The 22,825-nt window shown below is 41.5% G+C and overlaps 2 protein-coding genes and 1 long non-coding RNA gene across 8 annotated transcripts in view; 1 reads left to right on the forward strand and 2 right to left on the reverse strand.

Moving 5' to 3' along the window:
• LOC146674248 (uncharacterized) overlaps nucleotides 1-4,827 on the reverse strand; it is a 75,725-nt gene extending 70,898 nt beyond the window's left edge. For all 6 annotated transcript variants that reach the window (XR_014909233.1, XR_014909232.1, XR_014909226.1 and 3 more), the window contains exon 1: nucleotides 4,610-4,827. This is a non-coding gene — a long non-coding RNA (uncharacterized LOC146674248). The remainder of the gene's footprint in view (nucleotides 1-4,609) is intronic.
• Nucleotides 4,828-5,108: 281 nt separating this feature from the next.
• LOC146674252 (uncharacterized) lies at nucleotides 5,109-8,561 on the forward strand. The gene is made up of 2 exons (XM_085402382.1): nucleotides 5,109-6,069; nucleotides 8,298-8,561. The coding sequence occupies exons 1-2, from the start codon at nucleotides 5,377-5,379 to the stop codon at nucleotides 8,559-8,561; spliced, it is 957 nt and encodes a 318-aa protein (XP_085258508.1). The 5' UTR covers nucleotides 5,109-5,376.
• Nucleotides 8,562-12,677: 4,116 nt separating this feature from the next.
• Nucleotides 12,678-22,746, reverse strand: ankrd46b (ankyrin repeat domain 46b). The gene is made up of 4 exons (XM_085395348.1): nucleotides 22,634-22,746; nucleotides 18,203-18,545; nucleotides 13,899-14,057; nucleotides 12,678-13,574 (listed from the first exon to the last, which is right to left on the reverse strand). Exons 2-4 carry the CDS (start codon nucleotides 18,511-18,513, stop codon nucleotides 13,358-13,360), a joined length of 687 nt encoding a protein of 228 aa, XP_085251474.1. The 5' UTR covers nucleotides 18,514-18,545; nucleotides 22,634-22,746; the 3' UTR covers nucleotides 12,678-13,357.
• Between the last annotated feature and the right edge of the window lie 79 nt (nucleotides 22,747-22,825).

Consider the following 22,825-nt stretch of genomic DNA (forward strand, 5'->3'; position numbering starts at 1 on the left):
AAAAAAATGGCAGCTGCACCTCAAATAACCCTAAAAAGCCACCAGAAGGTTCTCAGTTATATCTGAGATACGCCCTCTAGTGGCCATGTGCGTGTGTGCTACCACAGCATGTTTATTCAGTGACTAATCCGAGAGGATTACAATATAGTTGTGTGGGATAAGGCTCAATGAATTAGAAACGACTGTAAAATGTTTAGTGCGCTCTGTAACAAGAAAGAGCAGAAATCATTAGATCTGTGAATGACTGCTGGCATGACAGCAGTTTTACAGTCAGGATCACCCCAGTTAGGTCTCTGAATCTGGGTCTTTGCTGGTAAGGGTTACTGGTTCATTCAGCGATAATATGAGTGCTTGAATGCGGGGCTCGCAAAATCGCTAGCCCGACGTCCCGGGGCTAGCGATTTTTCCAGTCGGGCTACCAAAATCTATCTCTGCCCTGCCCGTCGGGCTGTCATAGGAAGGAAAAATATATGTCAATGCTTTTGCATTCTTTCAGAAATGTAGCTGGGTAATTATGTCATTGGCATCGGTGAGCCACTGTCAATATGTGACATATTGAAATCGCGTTTGAATTTGCGCTTGTTTTTTGCTTTCACTTTGCAATCGCGCGAACTGTGTATAGAGAGCGACAGCACTGATCTGTGAGTGATGATAATTTGTGCACCAATTCCTCTGACATCGTCTTATTAATCGTTAGCTTACTATGCAAACATGACAAGTGAAATCTCCCGCAGCTTAAACATGTGAGAGGTTGATCGCGCAGAGAATCGCTGAGTTATGTGAGTGCGTGTGTAAAAGCAGCAGGATATATATTTTAGTTCTGCTGAGCCAAATAAGACAGGTCAGGGTGAAGAAGTGACAGCCAAAGAAAAGCTTACCACAAAACGGAAAAGTTATGACAAATCAGACTATAAGGCAAAAAGAAAGTGCAGCTTTATGGTTTCATGGACAAAAGAATTTCCGTGGCTGCAATATGATGAGCTAAATAACTAGGGCTGCACATAAGTGGTCCGCAGGTGCGCATTCGCTGTCAAAATAAAAAACACGCACAAGATAAGAAGTTGCAATGCGTGTTTGCATACATAAGATTTTCTGGAGGAGGACAGACATTTGTTTAGAACTCTTAAAGATGTCGAAGAAGCTCCTTTAAGCAATTACTTTGGTGTTCCTCCACCTCCAAACAAATGTCAGAAGGAGTCCGAACCACAAAAGAAGCACGTATTCTCGGAAAAGTGGTTGCAGGAGGTGAGCTGGCTTCAAACAAATGATGAACGCACAGAGATGTGGTGCAGAATGTGCCGTGAAAATCCCACTCTAGCGGACAAAAACAGTATGGACGCAAACGCGCGCTGCAACTTCTTATCTGGTGCGCGTCTTTTATTTTGACAGCGAATGCGCACATGCGGACCACTTATGTGCACCCGTGTAAATAACATAATGTTCTGCCGGGTGTGTTGTTGGTTTTCTCTCGATTTCTGAGTCGACAAGCGCCTTTGTTACTGGGACCAGTCATTTTAAGAAAGGCCCCCATTAGAACCCATGAGAAATGCAAGACATGCATTATTGCTCAGTCTGCAATATCTTTCCCAGAACAAACACCAATTGCAAATAACATACTAAAAATAAACCTGAAAAATCTCTTTAGAACAGCGTACTATGTTGCAAAGAGTGAACTACCACTGGCAAGATTTAGCAGTCTTTGCAAACTTCAAAAAGCAAATGGCCTAGATCTTGGTTCCACTTGTTTCTTACCTGTGATTTCAGTGGAAATTTCAGATTCAGGATCTGACACAGACGGATTCATGTTCTACACAGTTCTTACAAGTTCATAGAAATTTCTGTTCAATTAGAACCAAGTATTTGAGTTGATGATTGTAATTTTTATACAATGTTGTAATTTGTGTTTCAACAATTTTTTGATTAATGTTTTGTTTCCGTTACAATATTATACTTTAATGTATAATATTGTAACGGAAACAAAACAGGAAACAAAACATCCATCAAAAAATTGCTCTTTTTTATTCGGGCTACTTAAATTTATTTTCGGCTACCAAAAACTGAAGAGTGCCTGCCCGAAGGGCTACCAGGGATTTTGAAATTTTGCGAGCCCTGGAATGTAACTGAAACTGGTCTCTGCCACTCTCTACACTCACTTCCACTGCATTCACAGCAAAACTGTCAGACAACTGATCAGTACATCAGACAGAATAAATATCAGGCTGGCCGTCTGCCAGCTGAATCTCAATGGACTCATTCAGAGGCTCAATGACACTAAACTAACGCTAATCTACTATTGAATGACTTGAACCACTCAAAGCTACTTCAGTTACATTGTGCGAGTAATTTCCTGTTTAAACACCATCAACACTGATAAAAGACGACTCACACACACACACACACACACTGCATTCAGTGAAGCAAACAAGTCATTCAGCTTCAGTGACCCGTGAAGCCTCAAACCTCAAGCAGTCACTCGAGACTTCTATGCTGGGGCAAGAACTAATGTGATGTTATTTCTGAGTACTAAAATGTTTGTTTCACATTGAGTTTCACAAGTAAACTTATCGAGACAACAGCGCGAACCACAAATGTGTCCTGAACTTGAGGTTTTGCAGTCAGAATGTTTACCAAAGGAAGCCAGAAAAAGAAAAAGTCTTAATGTGACACAATGTGACAGCTTTTGTGATGTAACACTTGAATTCACTCACACATGGAGGAAACAACCCTAAATATTACTTCTGAATAACATTTCGTTTTAATTGCATAAATGCACAATTTCAGTGTAAAATGATGTCAGTTTTACTTGTATTCAGCAGATAAACTTTCCTCTCCTGCTGCCAATTCAGCACTTTATTTATGAAATAAAGCTTAATAACAACAACAATAGAAAAATAGGGGGATTTATGAGTATTACTAAATCTGCAAGACCATCAGACTGTGTATACTGTAAGACATCTCTAACATTTGTGTTTGTCTCTATCTTTTGTGTGCTCTCAGTCACTGTTGTACTATTTTTAACTGATCTTAATGGTGATCATCTATCAGCTGTTTAATAGTTTTTCAGCCTCTCTTTATAACTGGATGAGAGCCATATAACCACATTTAAAATAATTTTTTTGGGCATTTTACTCGATGGTGTCAGATTAAGTCTTCATTCAATCACACATCTAACCCCACTGACGCATCATCATATTCCCCTTCACCTGTTACTCTTCACTTGTACAGATTTGTTCTCTCACTTTGATCATTAAGCACCATCGCAATCCTTAACTCTACCAAAAAACACATACTTTCAGTACTGTATTTGATTTTATCATAAAATTCTTTATCAACACATAGCAGTTGTGAAAACAAAGTCATTGTCGTTCTGCAGCAGCCAGTTTGAACCAACATTTAGCTGTCAGATGGCCTCACATCTGACTCTAGAATAGAGGGGGGAAGAGCCCAGCTCAGGAAATTCACCTTAATTCACCACGCTTCACAGAAATGAGGTGAATTGAAGCAGGCGGATTTGCTGAGCCGTCAGTTCCTGGAAAACTAGCAACTTTGCTCAGTGTCTTCCATTTGTGAAAAATTGCAATTATTGTTGTCAAACTTTTGTTTCTATCAATCTAGTCATTATGATAATTTTATTATTAATGTATAATCATCAGCTCTGCAGCACAGACACAGACGTGAATGAATAAATCTTATAAATCAGGATTTTAGAAAAAAAGAATCAATGTTAAATGTTTAAAGTAAGAAAAGTAAACATTTTAAGAAAAATAACAGCTCATTTAAAATTTGGTGCCAGCATCATGTCTTCTCTCCGCTATGCTCTGGGTGGTTATAAACTGACTCCACGGTTCAGTGTTTTACCAAAGGAGATATCAGCATGTTGTCTGGAGGAGATGGGACTGAACCTTGTGATTCGTAGACGACCTGCTTGACCTGAGGCTCTGATCTTTGAGATCTAGTCACATTCCTTACGAGTATTAATGCTACTCTGCACAGACAAAGGGGGTTTCCATGCGCAAGGTGTAATATCTACGCCATGTATTAAGACAGCTGCTGACAGCTTATACAGCAGCTCGGGGAGAGCAGACTGTCTGCCAGCTGAAGCTCAGTGTATTCACTAAGTGGATCAGTGAGAGAACGTCTTCATTAAAAAAACTCGTGCGATGGGATGTTACTCAAGTTCACACGTCTGTGAAGGCAGACAAGTGAATACTTTTTAGGCAGTGTGGTGTATGCTCTTCCGCTGCCACACCCTGCCTTGTCTCGTGTCTTTAGACTCATTTGTACAATGTTGGACAAACACCATTTGTGTATTTTCATGGTCAAAACAAACGTAACTTGAGTTCTGGTCGCACACAGGAGAGAAAACCCCAAAGAAAAAGCCATATTTGTACTCGTCGACGTAGTCTGCGCAGGCTACACCAACTTAGCATGCTATAAGGCCAACATGCTAAGCCTAGTCCTTCCTTTAGAGTTGCCTCGTTTTCCATTAGCTGTACCTTGTCTGAGCAGTTACAATAACCCGGGGGACGTGTCAACAACTTCACACTTGCTGGATATCCATGAGAAACCGTGAACATTGTAGCTAGCGTCAGGGAAGCTAACGAGTTACCTGAACGGCTGGAGTCCTCCTAAATCCAGAGTGAAGAAAAAGATCCTTACTAACTTTCCCATGCCTTTAACTAACTTATATAAATAAGTTTATTTATATAAATAATTTTTCTATTTGTATTTATCTTTTATTCAGCTTCCTCCGTTACCCTTTATCTTAGTGAGTTGTAAGACGAGAAAGAAAAGAAAGCAGGAAATGCACGGGGGAAGCGGGTGTGGTGTTGCGGCGAGCAGTGTGTAGTGACGTAGGTTTTCAAACCCACACAGCTGTGAGGTTGTAAACAGACGCAGGATTAGCCTTGCGGACATAAGCTGGTGATACCGTAGAGCTTTGATGGGACGAAACGCTAACCACCGTTATAAAGCGGAGAGCAGGGCATGGTTGAGACGTCTGCTCAGGGTAAGTATTGACCCGGATGATCAATGAGATATGGTCGGTATTTATAAGAAAAGTGACAGCTGCTGTTCCCCTTTACATTAGTTCAGCAACTAAAGAACGACGAAAGGAGGGAAGAGGACGTGTGGGGAAGCTGTCTGCTCGCCGCTGGATTTTTCTTTTCTTTTTTATATTTCATTCTTCTTGCTACTGGCCAGGATTGCTTTATATTATGTTTCTATAGCAAATACATTATAATTAACTTCGCAAAGTTTTATTCTCTACTACCTTGGCCCGCCCTGCTCTACCCTGCTTAGAAGGAGTTTTCTCTTCCGAAAGGACCCTTTACGCGTTGAGCTGGATTTAAGTCCCTTCACTACCACTCGGACAGGATGATACGGTTACCATTTTCTGCAGCTGTTCTTCTAGTTTTTATCAGCCAGGTCTTTGGAGACTTGATCCAGGCGAGTGTAGGGGATGATGTTAAGTTTGTACTCTCAGATGAGTGCATGAAGGGACACGGGGCACTGAATCTACACCTGAAGGACCGCAGCATTCAGGTGGTGGCGTCTCTTCATGGTCACTGGGAGCCGGGGCGAGCTTACACTGACCGGGTGACTGTAAGCAGCGATTTTTTAAAACTGACAAGTGTAGATTTAAATGACCAGGGCATGTATGACTTTACATGCAAGAAGAAAGGGAAGCTAGAGCTCACTGATCTGCAAGTATTCCTGCCCTCTGAAGTTGTTGCAGATGAGGGTGAGGATGCTGCACTGCCGTGCCGCTCCATCACAGCAGGTCAGAGGGTGAAGTCTGCGCAGTGGAGGCGAGACGGAGAGGTGGTGCTGGAGCTGAATCCTCCCCAGGTTACTGAGGGGAATGGCTTTGAAAGCCGGGTATCAATATCATCAGACTGGTACCAAAGGGCAGACCTGTCCCTCACCATAAAGCGAGTTCACCTGAGGGATCGAGGCGTTTATTTCTGTGACGTGGACAAGACGGAGCGACACAGCTCAGCTGTGCGCCTGCGAGTTCGAGAGATCGTCCCTGAATCCTTGACCAGCACGCTAAAGCCTACACTGATGGTGAGTACATTGCCTCTAAATGTGTGTGTTTTATTTATTTTTACACGTGACTCCAAAGTTACAAAACAGCGTGATTGGTGTTGTTTGTTCGTCTTTCTGCTGCGCATTCGGTTTTAATTTCTACTGGTCACACTTTCACGGCGAAGTGGTTAGATATAGCTTTATATACAAAGCCTTACTGCCTTGAACACAAGTGACTTTCGCTTCATTTCAAAGGCGCAGCTTACTTTTCTGACCCAGACTGGGAGTGATGAGGTCAGACCACGTCTTCAGTGCTGACTTGGTGGGCCCTTGTGTGGTCAGCCACAGATCTTTCCATGAAGGGATTTATTTATTTATTTTTTGGCAGAGATGCTGACTTATTTTAACTCTTATTCGCTTGACAAAGTAAGATTTGGGGGCAGTCCCAAAAGGATCCAGCAGTATACAGTTTTAGTTTTTTATTAGCCACAGACAGATGTGAATGGGATATCCAGTTAAAACTTACAAACTGCAGTGACCAACATTTCTGTCCTGTCTTCTTGTCCTCGCTGGACATGGACCATGTTCATGTTCTTCTTTACAGCAGCCTTTTGGATCCTCTGATATCTGATGCCTGATAAATTCAGACCGTGTACACACAAGTGTTGGTGGGGAACGATCACAATGTGGAGAAGACACAAATTTGAGATCCATCAGCAGTGGTTATGGAGAACTCTGCAACAGCAAAGAGGAGGAGGAGGCACTGACGAGGGCAGATAATCAGATTTTGATCAACAAACAAACTGAAATCAAACTGCTCTTGAGAATGGGATTTTTATCCTGTTCCAACTTCTTGATAATAGTCAAATAAAATTATAAATACTTTAAAAAATATTCTGCTGTTGCTCATATTTTATAATTGTTAAACCAATTTACTTATTTCTGTTATTTAATATATGTTGATTTCAACATATATTAAATGACAGAACACTGTTCGTGAAACACATTCAGCCTGCAACAGGGTGAGACAGACCAACACGTTCTGAGATAGACGAAGAGGAAGTGAAAGGATGGAGTCCCATGCTGACACTATGAGTCAAACATAATGTAATATTTCTTACAAGTCTGAGTGTGTCAGAAACCAGTGCAACCATGTTACCCACATTATTAGAGGAAGACAAAATTTCTGTTCCTTTATTTATAGAACTACATCTGTCTTTGATTTTCACAGTCCATCCACAACTCCTTGTTTTTCCGAGTAAACACAAAAACACTGATTTTCAACCCTGTTCAATGAAAGACGGGCATTATAAACATGTTAAAACCATGTCAAATATTGTTAAACAGCATTTTCGTGCCTCACAGAGCACCTAATCTTCAGTTAAAACTAATATATCCTTTGAGTGCAGGACGGTGGAGCAGTCCTGAGGTCAATCCCATCAGGCCAGTGTCTTACCTATAGGTGCATATTCATTTTCAAATCTGCACACAGTAGCTGAGTGTCTCTTAATTTATTGCAGGCCCAACTGGTGGTGAAGCTGCTCGCTCAGGTGTGGATGCAACCTCCAAATCATATCAGGGAAATTTACAATACTGCTATTTATGCTGATATGTAAAGAGTAAAAAAACAAAATCAAAGTGTTGAAAAAGTAAATCACATCATCACATCAGTCTTCTTGTCCACATCAGTCACAGTTCTGTCAAGTGAGGCGAAACTATCGAGGCTTTGACGCATTTGTTTACTCTTGAATCAGCTCGTATTTCCTCTTCGCGTGCTTTCATATTCTGATGACACTGCAGAGCGTCTTATTTGTCTCAATCAATAAAACAAGTTTGTTGTTTCCAGTTGTCATACATATTTGCATTAATGTACATGTACTGCGCTTTGCTGGCGATTGGTGAGGCCATTATCATTGGAGCCCCACACTCTGAGACTTTTCTCGGCTTGTCTCACAGTTCTGTGCGCTAATGAACATAAATGCATGTCGCTATATAACAGATAATGCGATATGATACTTTATATTATGTAAAAATGTATACCACTAACATAAATGCAACCCATTTTTGCAACATGTCATATGACATCACTACTGACACATATTTAGCCTGCCACAGGAAGAGATTCAGTATTAAGACACCACATAAAGAGCAATGTGGTGCCCCCCGATTGAATAGATAACATCATTACGGCTATATGTCAGACCTGAAACAGCTTCATGTAAAGTTCCATGAATCTGATCACATTTCTGCTCTTGTATCCTCTGCAGCCAACACAGACGACTTTAGAAGTAAGCGGACTGGGAACTCTGGTCGCTGTCTGCATCACAGCTGTGGTCTTTTTGGTTTGCGGCCTTGTGTGTGGATGGCTCCTGAAATCTCACTGCTCCACGTACTTGTCACGTCTTCTCCGACGCTTTGGACCCGGAGATGAACGACATGATGTAAATGGGGCGTCGGAGCCTCTGAGCCATCGTCCTCCTCTGCAGATGAATGGCCACCATCCATCAAATACGTCCCAGGCAGACGTCTGAAGACTTTTAGGATCAATACCTGGCAACCTTTAACTTATTAATGCGCTTCAGCTTATTAATGTGTGCAGCTTATAATTATTATTATGATTTTTTTACACCGATTAAAGCTTTTGTTTCCTGTCTTAATTTACTTTTTTCTTATTTTTCTAATATCTTGCTTCAGCTGTGTGTGATTAAATAAACAGTGTGCTTACACCACTGCCTGAGTGAGGCGATACACGTTCACCTTCAGTGCCTTCAGGCCTCACAGGCCTGAATGTGTTCACGGTGAAGTTTTTCACGGACACTTCGTGGTTCGCCTGCTCCATCAGGCCTCGGCTTAGGTTAAGAGTTCCTCCTTCCAGACGGAAACACGTGGTTTGACAAATGAAAATAAATTATGTAAAGCCAGGCTCACCTTCTTTTCCTATTAGAATCCATTTTATAAACGTCAAACGCGTGATTCTGCCATTAAACAATACACATGAATACATTTTTAGGCCACAGTGCTTCTTGGATTCATTTTAATATTTTTAAACGTATGTTTACATTTATTTTTTGTTAAATAAGAAGCAGAAATTAGTCCACACCTCTCAGAATCTAATGAAGCAAACCCTCTCGCTCTCCACACAAACATTTTCTGAGGCGGATACAAAGAAGACAAATTGTTCGGTAATTTTTACATCAGCATTTATTTATTTATTACTATTTAACACAAATCACTGCATATTTTTTCTCTTTGTATTTTCCGACAGAATTCGGATTAAATGATGTAATGATTGCTCACATCCACCAAAGTGTTTAAGGTCAAATTAATGATTCACTGGTTGAAAACTGACAAAACGCGGTATGATCGTTATGTGTGGTATTATCAACACACAGAAAAGACTACATTGATAACATTATGTCCTATTTCATCACTGACTTGATCGGAAAGTCAGCATGATAATAGTATGTAGAGCTATTTAAATCTGTCTTTTTTCTCTCTTTGGAAAATAAAAAAAGTTTTCTGTCTGTCATTCACTAAACGAATTTCCTTAAAGAATGAAATGAATGCTACACATGTGCGATATACACATTAAAAACCTAAAGCCTACACTTTGAATGTACCAAAAACGACTTAAAACAGGTTTTAAACGATCAGATGAGCGGCCACATTGGATTTAGTGGCCTAAAGGGCCTCAGGTTGAGCCAAACGATTTGCACAGGCTTGTGTGCAGCGCTGTAGTATTAGGCTCGGCCTCCTGGCTCTGATTATTAATGATGGCCAATTATTGCTCAAGCACGAGAGTCTAGACCCAATTTCTATGTCAATAAATCAACAGTAAATCGTTTTTTTCGATGGTAAAAACGACAGGTTTATGCGGAATACGTGATTTTTCATAACTGTTGCAGCTCTCTGTTGTATACTAATAAGCTGTTGATCAAAATATAATTTCGGTTATTAAATGGAGAGCGATCTTTACGCGTTCGGACGTTTTTATCTCACGCCGAATGATACTGCCCCCTTCACTTCAGAATCACGGTGTTATTAATTTTTGACTTTTTGATCAAAATTTTATTTTTTTTTTAATTCATTTAGACATTTAGAAATCGCGCAAAGTTCAAATTCTGTTAAATAACAATCAGCAGCTTTTTTCCCCTTAAGTACTTAGAATAGTTTATTTGACACTGCAGTTCCTTCACAGCCCACCAGGGGTCTCGTGAATATAATGTCATAGAACAGTGTAGAACACGAGAACACAACATCAGAATAGAATTGTATGTATGTTACAATATAGCGCGGTATATCATAGCGTGATACTGTAACAGTGGTAGTGTATGTATGCATGGATGATGCCTGACTCTCAGGCGGAGCTGATTTCATAGTTTCACTGAACTGCTAAGACAGTTCAACATTATTATGTCATCAACTGTAATTTTACCTAATCTGAAATGTTAGCAGCTGTAAGACAGCGAAAAAAGAAAGATGTTTGGACAGCATGTTCTAGGGCAGGAGTGTCAAACCTATGGCCGGAGGGCCACAATCGGCCCAGCAGAGACTCTAATCTGGCCCACTGGACAACCTTGGAATATGTGATGTTGGACATGAGATTCTGAATTGATAGTGTATTTTCTCTTTTACAGTTTGCATAAAAGAATCCCCCACTGCCATTCATACTACACTAAAACAATTAAGTAATAGATAAACAATAACACTTAAAACATAGAAAATGTAATTTTTTGTGGGGGATTTTGTTTTTGTTATATATTCTGATTAAAATAAAAAGACTTTTTTTGTGAAATAACGTGAGTTACTTTCTTGAAATTTAATCACTACCATAACCTTTTGTTTTTATACTAGTGAGCACATGTTCTTTCATTACTGCAGCAGTATTTCTACATCATGCAGTAAAACTGCACGAGTCGTACTGTTCACACTGACACAAAGGGGAGTTTTGCAGGTTTTGCACCCTTGAGATCAAAGTGGGCCGTACGAGGGCTTTTACCATGAGTCTGACAATATGCCATGGCTGATTTTTCTCATCAGATGACTGAACATGATGACGACTTACATGCAAAGGCCTGGTGAAGCTTATTAAAACTGAATATCCTCTTAGGTGTGACACTGCAAGGCAAAGCATTCAAAGAGCAAAGTGTAAATGTAGAGTAACCTTATGCAGGTTTATCTGAAGCTTTGCCTTGTTTTGGTTTAGCAAGTCTGAATGTGTTTGGGCAGTGCATGGTTCACTGAAACCGTTATGTGGACTAAACATGACTTCAATTAATAATGGATGTCATATTTGCAAGGCCACCTGGGTTGGCTGGAAGACTGTTTCCTTAGCCTGGCAGGGCGAAGGACACTGTCTCAGCTGAACTATGGACACGCACACACATACACTTACACTGATAAGCACTCACTCATCCCCCTCCCCTTCCAACGCCTTCGATGTTTGTTGCCTCCTGGGGAACACGGGCGGGTCTGGGCCTGTGCTGGAGAGTCGGCGCAGTGTGTTGCCTGGGATTACTCCTCATCCCCTACCCACCCCTGTTGCTGGTCACGTGCTCTATAATGTTGTACTGTGGACATTTATGTGCTTTCTGTGCAGAGGAGTTTTTTTGTTTCCTGTTCTCATGCTGTCCTCCTCCAGCACAGCATGAGTAGAGGTCTCTTTTGTTCCTCTTGTACTTTCCCATTGTAGTATACATTTCAGTGGTTTTTCTGTAATGCAACCGTTCTCTGACTTGTATCCCCATGTGATGTCTGTGTTGTGTGTGTAAGGTCGGGTTCATTCCACTGCAGGGCAACCTGCCACTGCATATGGTGAATAAAATTTGAACTTGCAGGGCTGTGTGCTATATTCACACTCAAACTAAAACCAGAATGTCAAAACAAAACTACTTCTGTTTAAATCATTTTTACCAAACATGTAGCCTACAGCACTTTACCACATTATGTAACGGAAAAAAGCGGTGACACATTTATGTACTGATATTAGTTGAAGTCAAACACATCACAGCCTGGTTTTAACAGTCTTAGCCTTAATTTGACAGGATATTCTCTTTTCTAACAGGGCACATCCAGGGGAGGGTCTATATGTCACTAAAAAACAGGACAATAAACAGCCATGGGTGAGAGTGTGACATTGTCCATCTTTCTTCCTCAGTGAAACTGTTATTGTTCTGTGTGTCTCAAAGCTCTTCAACAGCAGTGGGTACGGGGTAACTGAACATTTGCAAATGAGTGTGAGCAAAAAGGTGGGTACAAATGACTGTACACTCAATGTGTACAATCACTGAATGAAAGTACGGCTTATACCTGAAAAAGCTTCCAGTAAGGCTTGATTTGCGGTCTTCCAACAATTTACGGTACAAACAAGAATCTCAAGTGTTTGTTTTTCTTTGTAACATCTTTCTTACCGTCACCCAGATCATTAAAATGCTGAATCATCAAAGATCAGTAACAGCTGAAGGTTTTCCCCCCATTGGTGAGAGCAAGTTCTGTATGTATATTCATTTACAGCGAGTACTAATCCTGCCTGTTTCTACAGATTTGCAGTCTTTCCTGTTTTCTTTGCGCTTTGTAAAAAGCTCAGGTTAGCTGCTGTGTGCCAATAAAGTTTTGAGTTGGTAACAAAGTGACGCTCTAACCTGATGCAGATTACAGTCATGATTTTATTCATTTTGCACATTAAATGACTTCAAATGTTTGATGGAATAAACACTGAAAACCTTTAACAAAAGCACATTAAGATAAAATGAATATACAACAAAGTAAGAAGCATTAATCTGCTGCCATAATCCCAGTTAAACCTGAAGCTTCATCTAAACTCAGCCCAGGTGTTTCTCTGCAGTCGGCTCTGTTATCCTGACAAAACTGTTTCCCGTCAGAAAGGCTGCAGGTATTTGTGTGAAAGAAAGACAGCGAGGGAAAAATTCACACCAAAGACATTTGAATAAATAACAAGTGAGAGAAAACAATGAAAAGATACAAAACATCAGCAATATACAGCTTGTAACAGAGCAAACAGGGATGACATGACAAGTGTGAGGAAGAGGAAATGAGTCTATCAATGAGTCGAGGTGTTAGGCCACACATGAAGTCTCTGAGTCACCGCCCTCTCTCGTTAATCACCTAAAAATATTTATAATATTTTTTAAATTGCGTCGCTTTACTAACAGGATCATATGATGTTGTTAAGACCACAATAAAAAAGGATCAAATGTGGGCAACAAAGAAACAAAACTCTGGGTTTTTGTTCTATACACAAAGCTGAACGCAGACCTTCATTCATTTATTTTACTGCCTCTTCCGCACCCTTCTTCCCAGCCTTTACTCAGTGCACCAGCTCCAGCTGGCTGGTGGAGAAAGGCAGGACCCCACTGACGTAGTAGGCAATGCCCAGGGAGAGGAGGGCGATGACCACCAGCAGCAGCAGGACCCTCCAAAAGCCCAGGTCCTCCACAAACTCCTGCCAGGTGGTCCTGAAGCTGGACAGGACGCCCTCGGTGCTCTGCAGGTTCGGGTTCAGTAAGGAGTGGCTCTCCATCGCACTGAGACACACACACACAGAAGTTTGTTATCGCTCACATGTAACTCTGTTCTTGTTCCTTTTTTCTGTGGTAAAGCTAAGAAAACCCACAATCAGTGTAGGAGCTAAAATGAAGATAGACCCTTCCAGAATCTCATTTTAAGTCTAATTTAAAGCAGGCACAGAACAGTTCTCTGGGTCAGTATTATTGCTCTTAAAGCTGTGTGAAGTCTTGCTTGAAACTCTACCTGCTTTGCAGGAGAGAGCCAATCAGGACAGATCATGCTTTGGCTGCATGATCTGTCCCGATTGGCTCTCCACCCTCTCTCCTTCCAGCTCTGCTCACCTCTCACTGTCAGCCATCTGCATGGTCTCCAGTTTGGAGTGGGCTCCTCTGTTGAAGCCTTTCACCTCCTGCTCCTCCAGCCCCTCCAGCAGACGAATAGCATCCTTGTTGACTCCGCGTCTCTTCGCCAGCACCAGAGGAGTCGATCCGTTGTGGTTACTGCAGTAAGAACAAAATAAATCTATTATTTCTTTTATCCAACACACGAGTTTTGTATTACAGTGGGGCAAAAAAGTATTTAGTCAGCCACCGATTGTGCAAGTTCCCCCACCTAAAATGATGACAGAGGTCAGTAATTTGCACCAGAGGTACACTTCAACTGTGAGAGACAGAATGTGAAGAGAAAATCCATGAATCCACATGGTAGGATTTGTAAAGAATTTATACGTAAATCAGGGTGGAAAAAATAAGTATTTGGTCAATAACAAAAATACAACTCAATACTTTGTAACATAACCTTTGTTGGCAATAACAGAGGTCAGACGTTTACTATAGGTCTTTACCAGGTTTGCACACACAGTAGCTGGTATTTTGGCCCATTCCTCCATGCAGATCTTCTCGAGAGCAGTGATATTTTGGGGCTGTCGCCGAGCAACACGGACTCTCAACTCCCGCCACAGATTTTCTATGGGGTTGAGGTCTGGAGACTGGCTAGGCCACTCCAGGACTTTCAAATGCTTCTTACGGAGCCACTCCTTTGTTGCCCGGGCGGTGTGTTTTGGATCATTGTCATGTTGGAAGACCCAGCCTCGTTTCATCTTCAAAGTTCTCACTGATGGAAGGAGGTTTTGGCTCAAAATCTCACGATACATGGCCCCATTCATTCTGTCCTTAACACGGATCAGTCGTCCTGTCCCCTTGGCAGAAAAACAGCCCCATAGCATGATGTTTCCACCCCCATGCTTCACAGTAGGTATGGTGTTCTTGGGATGCAACTCAGTATTCTTCTTCCTCCAAACACGACGAGTTGAGTTTATACCAAAAAGTTCTACTTTGGTTTCATCTGACCACCTGACATTCTCCCAATCCTCTGCTGTATCATCCATGTGCTCTCTGGCAAACTTCAGACGGGCCTGGACATGCACTGGCTTCAGCAGCGGAACACGTCTGGCACTGCGGGATTTGATTCCCTGCCGTTGTAGTGTGTTACTGATGGTGACCTTTGTTACTTTGGTCCCAGCTCTCTGCAGGTCATTCACCAGGTCCCCCCGTGTGGTTCTGGGATCTTTGCTCACCGTTCTCATGATCATTTTGACCCCACGGGATGAGATCTTGCGTGGAGCCCCAGATCGAGGGAGATTATCAGTGGTCTTGTATGTCTTCCATTTTCTGATGATTGCTCCCACAGTTGACTTTTTCACACCAAGCTGCTTGCCTATTGTAGATTCACTCTTCCCAGTCTGGTGCAGGTCTACAATACTTTTCACTGATCGTGGACTTCAGGAAGACCAGGAAACACTTGACCCCTGTTTCAATCCAGGGGGTCAGTGTTGACATTGTGGAGGACTATAAATACCTTGGAGTACACATTGACAATAAACTGGACTGGGCTAAAAACACCACAGCACTTTACAGGAAGGGCCAGAGTCGTCTCTATTTTTTGAGGCGACTGAGGTCCTTCAACATCTGCCAGAAAATGCTGAGGATTTTCTATGAGTCTGTTGTGGCCAGTGCGATCCTCTATGCTGTTGCATGCTGGGGGAGCAGGCTGAGGGTCGCAGATGCCAACAGACTCAATAAACTAATCTGTAAGGGCAGCAATGTTGTGGGGATGGAGCTGGACTCCCTCAAGGTGGTGTCGGAGAGGCGGATGCTGTCCAAGATAAAGACAATGTTGGATAACACCTCCCACCCACTCCATGACATGTTGGTCAGCCACAGGAGCTCGTTCAGTGAGAGACTGAGATTACCGAAAAGCACCACTGAACGACACAGGAAATCATTCCTGCCTGTGGCCATCTCCCTGTACAACGCATCCACTTAACACACTGTTTGCTGCTACAGCTACACATGTTTCTTTTCCAAATATTTATTTATAAGTGACTTATGTATGTATGTATGTATATATATGTATATATTGTACTATTCTTAGTTAGTGTATTGTCTGTCTTGTCTTAATGTTGGTTTAAAATGGAGCACTGTAACAAAAAATAATTTCCCCCAGGGATCAATAAAGTATTCTGATTCTGATTTTCCTGGTGTCCTTCGAAAGCTCTTTGGTCTTGGCCATGGCGGAGTTTGGAGTCTGACTGTTTGAGGCTGTGGACAGGTGTCTTTTATACAGATGATGAGTTCAAACAGGTGCCATTCATACAGGTAACGAGTGGGGGACAGAAAAGCTTCTTACGGAAGACGTTACAGGTCTGTGAGAGCCAGAGATTTTCCTTGTTTGAGGTGACCAAATACTTATTTTCCACCCTGAGTTACGAATAAATTCTTTACAAATCCTACCATGTGGATTCATGGATTTTTTTTTCACATTCTGTCTCTCACAGTTGAAGTGTACCTCTGGTGCAAATTACTGACCTCTGTCATCATTTTAAGTGGGGGAACTTGCACAATCGGTGGCTGACTAAATACTTTTTTGCCCCACTGTAACTTGAACCAGGAAACCTCCATGATGTGAATATGCTGTTCCACAACTGTGCATACATAACTACAGTCACACATGTAGCCTGCAGATAAAAACAATATGATTAGTCTGCACAGTAGAATTAAAAGCTAATGTTTTAGTTAAGTTCAACTGAAAACTGAAAGCACTGAATCCTTTTTAGTAATCCCAGCAAACAATGAGTCAGGTGGCCTTGGTACTGGCTTTGTCGTGGGTATGGGTGATTTACGTAACATCAACTCATAGCAGTAAGTGATGACCTCATTTAGTGAATTAAAACAATTTCACAACTCCCAAATATTCCCTGAAAAACCAGAACGTATCTAAGTGTTTGTGTCATATTTCAGCAGCTTCATCAGGGGCATCTTTCAGACAAGTCTAACAGTCTAAAAAGAGGGTAATCAGTACAGCAGCAGCATGAGGTCATCTCTTGTGTTTGCCATGGGGTGACTGAGATCTGTTAGCTTATCCGTATCCATTCATCTTGTAAGCATTTGAACACACACAGCAAAATGTGTACTATGTCTGACACTTTCAGACACTGGTTTAGATTTACATGCATGAAGAGTTCAGAGACTTCCTGTTGTGTTCATGCTCACGTGATCATTTTTGTGTCTGCTGGGGAGCGATATCACAGTACCAGCAAAAACACAAAGTCTGGTTTATTGCACTCTTCAGTTACAGGATTATTTATCAGAGCTTTAAAGTCTCCCAGAGAAACATCAGATATTCAGCTTTAGTTTGTTCACAACTTACTTGATAACCCAAAAGTTGGTAAAGGTGAAATGCTACTCATGGTGCCCAAGATGATAGTAAATGGTTGTGAAGGTTGAAGACGATCCATACAAAAGAAAAATGTGCGTGATCTAAAGGTTTTAACAATTTTCACATCTGGTGCAACCTTGACCCGATTTTCCCTCAAAATGAAATCAGCTCGAACTCTCATTGGTGTTTACCATCACACACGATTTGAACACAATAGTTTGAAAACTGCAAACAAACAGAACCAAATACTCCTCTCGTCTCCTCTGAGGGGAGCAACAGTGCACTCCCCCCGAGGGGACAGGAAGTCATTCGATTTGCTCTGCTGAGAGGTGAAAGGTGAATTCCACCAGTGGGATTTTAGCAGCAGTTACATAGAAAAGACTTATCTTTTAGTTATATTTCTTTCATTCATGAAATTTATGATACTTTGATTCAAATTCCCCAACTAACTTTATATATTTAAGATGCTCAATAAGCAGTTACAAAGAAAAAACAACCCAAATAACATTAAATGAATACTCTGACAGAATTAACACCAACCTCCGACTGAAGATTCAGAGTACTGCTGTCTGCTCAATTTTAAATTTGTTTCTTTTTGCTTCTTTTCTGTTGTCAGTTCTTTGTGGATTCAGATCATCTCTAGAGCAGCTTTGCTCATTGCAGTTTAATTTGAGTTTAGTGCTATTTTCATTCATTCAGAAATCTCTAAAGGGCAGATTTAAGTTGTTTAGAGAGGGTATTACAACCCAAACAGTCTCAGTACACCACATGGCTTTTAGCTTCTACCATATCAACATGAATCATGCATGACTACATGATTCTGAATAGTTGATATACATGAAATTAAAAGTGGAGTTAAAATGAGAGAACATTAAGTTGCTCAGGGTGGAAACAGCTCACTGTCATCACCTGAACTCTGAATTCTTACCAGATGTCGATCTTCAGCCCGTTGGACACCAGGAACTGTATCGTATCCACGTGGCCGCACAGGTGCAGCGCCGTATTCCCCTGATAATCCGTCGCCAGCAGATCGGCCCCAAACTTGTGCAAGAGGCGGCATATTTCCACGTTCCCTCTGGCGGCGGCTAGGTGGAGGCCGGTGCGGCCCCGGTTGTCACGGATGTTGGGGTCGCATCCGGTCTCTAGCAGCCTCTTGGCGAAGGGTAGGTCTCCATCGATGCACGACTGCAGCAGAGGCACGCTGGTCTGCGACGAGTCGTTGATGAAGACATAGGACATGTTCGAGTGGGTGTCCGAAAATTCCAGCGTACCTGAGACGGTGAACAAAGTGGCAAAATGTGGAGATGTTTTCTAAATGCTGAACTAAGATGCATGCTGAGCTCCCTCTGGAAGCACTCCCACCCCACTCCACTCCACCTACCTGCATCTGTCTCCCCTGTTAGAAAGAAGGGTGGTGTAAATTGAGCAGCAAGTGTTGAAAGAGGCTCAGTTCTTAAACTTGTTTCCTCACTTTCTCTGATTTCTCTGCTTTTTTAAAGAAAAGAAGTCAAGTTTCAGACTGGAAATACTGCTCCCTCTCCTCGGATTTCCATCACAATCCAAATCATCTTTTTTCTTCTTGCCTCATCTGAGAGTTAAAGTCACTGCACCTCATCTTTCTCTCGTCTAACTGGCATGACAGTTATTTAAAGTGAACCTGATTACTTGGCTGGCATTTTGAAATTAAGCGTCAGGGATCAATTAGGTTGAGTCCATCTCCCAACTCTTAAGGCACATTTATCAAACACATTTAAACTCCCTGTTTTCTGTGTTTGCATCTTTCACCACACTTTTTGATGAATCCTCCTCTCCTGCTTTCTCTTCACCATCTCTGAAACCTGCACTCGAGACTTGCTGAGTGATTTCTCATTTCTCCTTTCTTACATTAGCTCTTTCCCCTCTCTCACTTTCAGACAGCGAGTACTGCCACCTAGTGGCAAAGAATCACATAGCTCATAAGTTTTTTCTTTTTTTTCTTTAATTATGAAAGGTTTTATTCTGCATAGTTTTTACTGGAAGTTTTTAAAAAAAAGAAAACAGCAACAACAGTGTCGTCCAAAATTACAAATTTGTGTATTTTCCTCTTTAAAAAAAAAAAAAATTATTCAAATAAATTAAGATATATTGAAGTCAAGGAGTATAACACCAGCAGTATTTATGGGGTACTTATTTAAATTTCAAGTCAAAGTCTGTGTCTAACAACTATTTACACTCACTGGCCACTTCGTTAGGTACACCTTGCTGCGAGTGCCAGATTAGTTATTTTGAATGTGGTTTTTGTAATGAATTTCTGTGTGTTTTCATTTGTACAGTCAGCCAGTAAGATCACTCTGACTTGGCGCAGTAGGAGTGCAGATTAAAGCCTTTCTCATGGGGTCTACCAGGCACTGTGTGTTTTCTGGGGGGCTGGAAAAAGTAGCAGCAAGAAGTGGTGATTTTGGGACCTCAGGTCATACTAAGTCCACATGTAGTGAATCTCACGTTGGACCGATCAACACTGCTCCAGCACCGTAAGTACACTAGCTAGATGATCTAGTTGATTTGGCTTTGCATCGTTTCTGTTGTTGAACTTCTGACTAGGGCTGGGCTGTATCATACTGTTCACGGTAATACCGGTGTAATTTTGGGCAACGATAAGAAAATGAAATATCGCCATAGAATATGGGTAAAACACGCATGCGCAGTGCCTTTGTTTACATACGCACATGGCGGCGACGCAGAATGAGAAGAGCGAAAGCGGATCGTTGAATGAAACAGATGAACCAGAATTGGTTTGTAAAAATGCAACTTCACTGGTGTGGAACTGGTTTAGCTTTCGTCCGTCAGACACACAACAAAGCACTATTTTTGGTAGAGCATGCTAGCGGGCCGTCGTTATTACCGTGTTTTTTGGAAAATACGGCACACTTAAAATAAATCCTTTGATTTTTCTGAAAATCGACAGTGCCCCTTATAATCCTGTGTGCCTTATGTATGAACTCTGGTTGTGTTTACTGACCTCGAAACGATTTTATGTACACGGCGCTCGAAAATCTGTCAAATGTTTTAGTGCGACTTTGCTAAGCTACGAACCCCCACAGCTTGATGGATTGTCGGAGCATTACGGCTATCGTAGGCAGGAGCCTCGCGGAGTGATACGTACTGTGCTTCAACATAATATTACCGTATTGTGTGTGTATAACCTTTTTTAAGTTTTGTGGCTATTATACATGGTTATGCTGAGGATATGTCGGCCAATTTCCACTGGAAATGCCTTTTGGTTAAACTGTCAGCAAGGAATTTGCATTTGCACTGTAAAATTTTTATATAACTTTAATGCACATAAAAAACAGCTGCTTGTTTAAGTGAAAATACATTGATGGGGTTTTTTGCACTAATAAAGTTGTGGAGTTGTAAAGTATTTTGTCTAGTGTCAATTATATCGTCAGTTATATCGTTATCGCAAACTTTTAAATGTATATCGTGATAAATATTTTTGGCCATATCGCCCTGCTCTACTTCTGACTTCTTTGCTTGTTCACCCTTCATGGATTAACTGAAAACCCGAAGTTGAGTATTATTCGTCCAATTAACTAGACTGGAATGGACAAGTTATTCCCAAAACATGGAATGGACTACCTTCTTTTTTTTCCTTTTTGAATGAGCAGAGTCGACTAATTCTTGACAGGCAGACAAAAGAGCATCAACCTTTGAAGCAGATGGGCTACAGCAGCAGAAGACCAGATTGGATGCAACTCCTGAGGGTACAACTCACACTGGCTCACCAACTGAACATTTTTAACACCTTGCTGACTCTATGTTGAGTAGAGTTAAAGTAGTTCTGATGGCAGCCAGTGTAAAAATCGGTGAGAAATCCAACAGTGGATCTTGTTGCTGTTCACTTCCAACTTTTTAATTTACCTTTTATACTTTTAAGCATTACAGCTACAGACACATGCTTTAACCAGGTATTAACAGATCAAATCATGGTCCCCACCACTGTGGGTGTTTGCTTTTCTTTTTTTAAATCCATCCTCCTGAATGAGTCACACTGGCTCTACTCTGCCTGACCTCACACACACACTATTTCAACTTCACACACCTATGGTCACTTATTGTTACTCAGCACTGTTTATTTATACCTGATGTTTGCTGTGACTGCACAGCTGTGACTTTATCACTCTGCCATCAAAGCATAAATTCCTTTGTGCTCTTATGCAAGATTATCTCCACTTGGCCTCTGTCAACAGTAATAACAGTTGATTCAAACATCGACTTTTAGCCCAGGTCAAACACAATTGTTTGGACAACGGGCTCGACCTCAGTCAGAGCAGTAAGTTAAAGAATAGAAAAATACAAATGCTGCTTAGAAAAGGCACAGATTTAACAAGATGCTGGAACCATTCTGGTCCACATTTGCATGATCAGCACCCCTAACCCCATCACACTGTATGGGGTGGCTGTTGCTCAGGCGGTAGACTAGATCATCTACTGACTGGAAGGTTGGCCAGTCTGCGTGTATCCTTGGGCAAGATACCAAGCTGTTCTTCGATGCATCCATTTGAGTATGAATGTGTATGAATGTTAGATAGAAAGCATTTCAAAGCATAGAGCAAGTGCTTGTATGAATGAGGCGTGTTGTATAATGGCTTTGAGTGTCAGTCCAGATTTGTCAGCTGCACATTCATAATGAGAATCTGTCGCTCGACCACATCCCAAAGATGCTTGTTGAACTGGGATATGTTGACTGTGGAGCTCACCAACCATTTGAAGGTTGAACCCTTAATAACGAGACAAGTCAGTATGCAATAAACCTCCTCAGATCTTAAAAAAAGACAACTGATGTATCCGTGGTAAATCTTGCGTGTATCTCTAGGCCTCTGTGGTTCAAGAAATATGAGTTTTAGTAAAGAAACCTGACACACAAAACATCTTGACGTCTAACCTTCTGAGTATCTGGACCCATCCGTGCACACCGCTCGTTACCACAAGTATCAATGACGCCTGTATCCGAGTATACGTTGTAATTAACAGGATACAACGAGCAGAATACAAAAAGCTCTCGTGAAATCAGCTTTCATGAATGTGTAGTCATTTTCTCTGGCTGTCGACTAACTATTTCACCAAGGAGGACAAATCCAACAGCGCTGCATCCTCATCATCACACCTTAATCTTCATCCTGTACGAGAACTCTTTGCATGCAGTGACTTCTGCACACAACCACTAAATAAAACGTTAGGAGCTAGCGTTAGCCTGAGAGCTAACGTTGTGCACATAGCTGAAACGGCTCACAAATGTGCGATTCTCCGACCGTACAAGCACACAGGGCAACAGACTGCACATTCACACTCTCTGACGGCCCTCGGTTATTACACTCACCTGTTAATGGGACCCAAATAAGAAGAAAAAAGTCTCCTCGCTTTTTTGCGAGCTAATGCTGCTAACAATGTTGTTGTTGTGCTACGAGTTCCGCTTCTTCTTCTTCTTTTGAAAAGGTGAACTACCGCCACCTACTGGACTGGAGCGAAGGTTCTATCTATCTATCTATCTATCTATCTATCTATCTATCTA

This window comes from Rhamphochromis longiceps, linkage group LG3 (genome assembly GCF_057381845.1).
Source record: "Rhamphochromis longiceps isolate RC_006_pf linkage group LG3, R_longiceps_female_GT1.1, whole genome shotgun sequence".
Classification (NCBI taxonomy): Eukaryota; Metazoa; Chordata; class Actinopteri; order Cichliformes; family Cichlidae; genus Rhamphochromis; species Rhamphochromis longiceps.

Bases quoted from the DNA above. Each gene is read 5' to 3' on its own strand.
- ankrd46b (XM_085395348.1), bottom strand. From the start codon at position 18,513: ATGTCCTATGTCTTCATCAACGACTCGTCGCAGACCAGCGTGCCTCTG. The intron at 14,058-18,202 runs GTAAGAATTCAG...TTCTTACTGCAG, and splicing joins GGGCTGAAGATCGACATCTG to TAACCACAACGGATCGACTC. The intron at 13,575-13,898 runs GTGAGCAGAGCT...TGTGTGTCTCAG, and splicing joins CAGATGGCTGACAGTGAGAG to TGCGATGGAGAGCCACTCCT.
- LOC146674252 (XM_085402382.1), top strand. From the start codon at position 5,377: ATGATACGGTTACCATTTTCTGCAGCTGTTCTTCTAGTTTTTATCAGC. The intron at 6,070-8,297 runs GTGAGTACATTG...TATCCTCTGCAG, and splicing joins CGCTAAAGCCTACACTGATG to CCAACACAGACGACTTTAGA.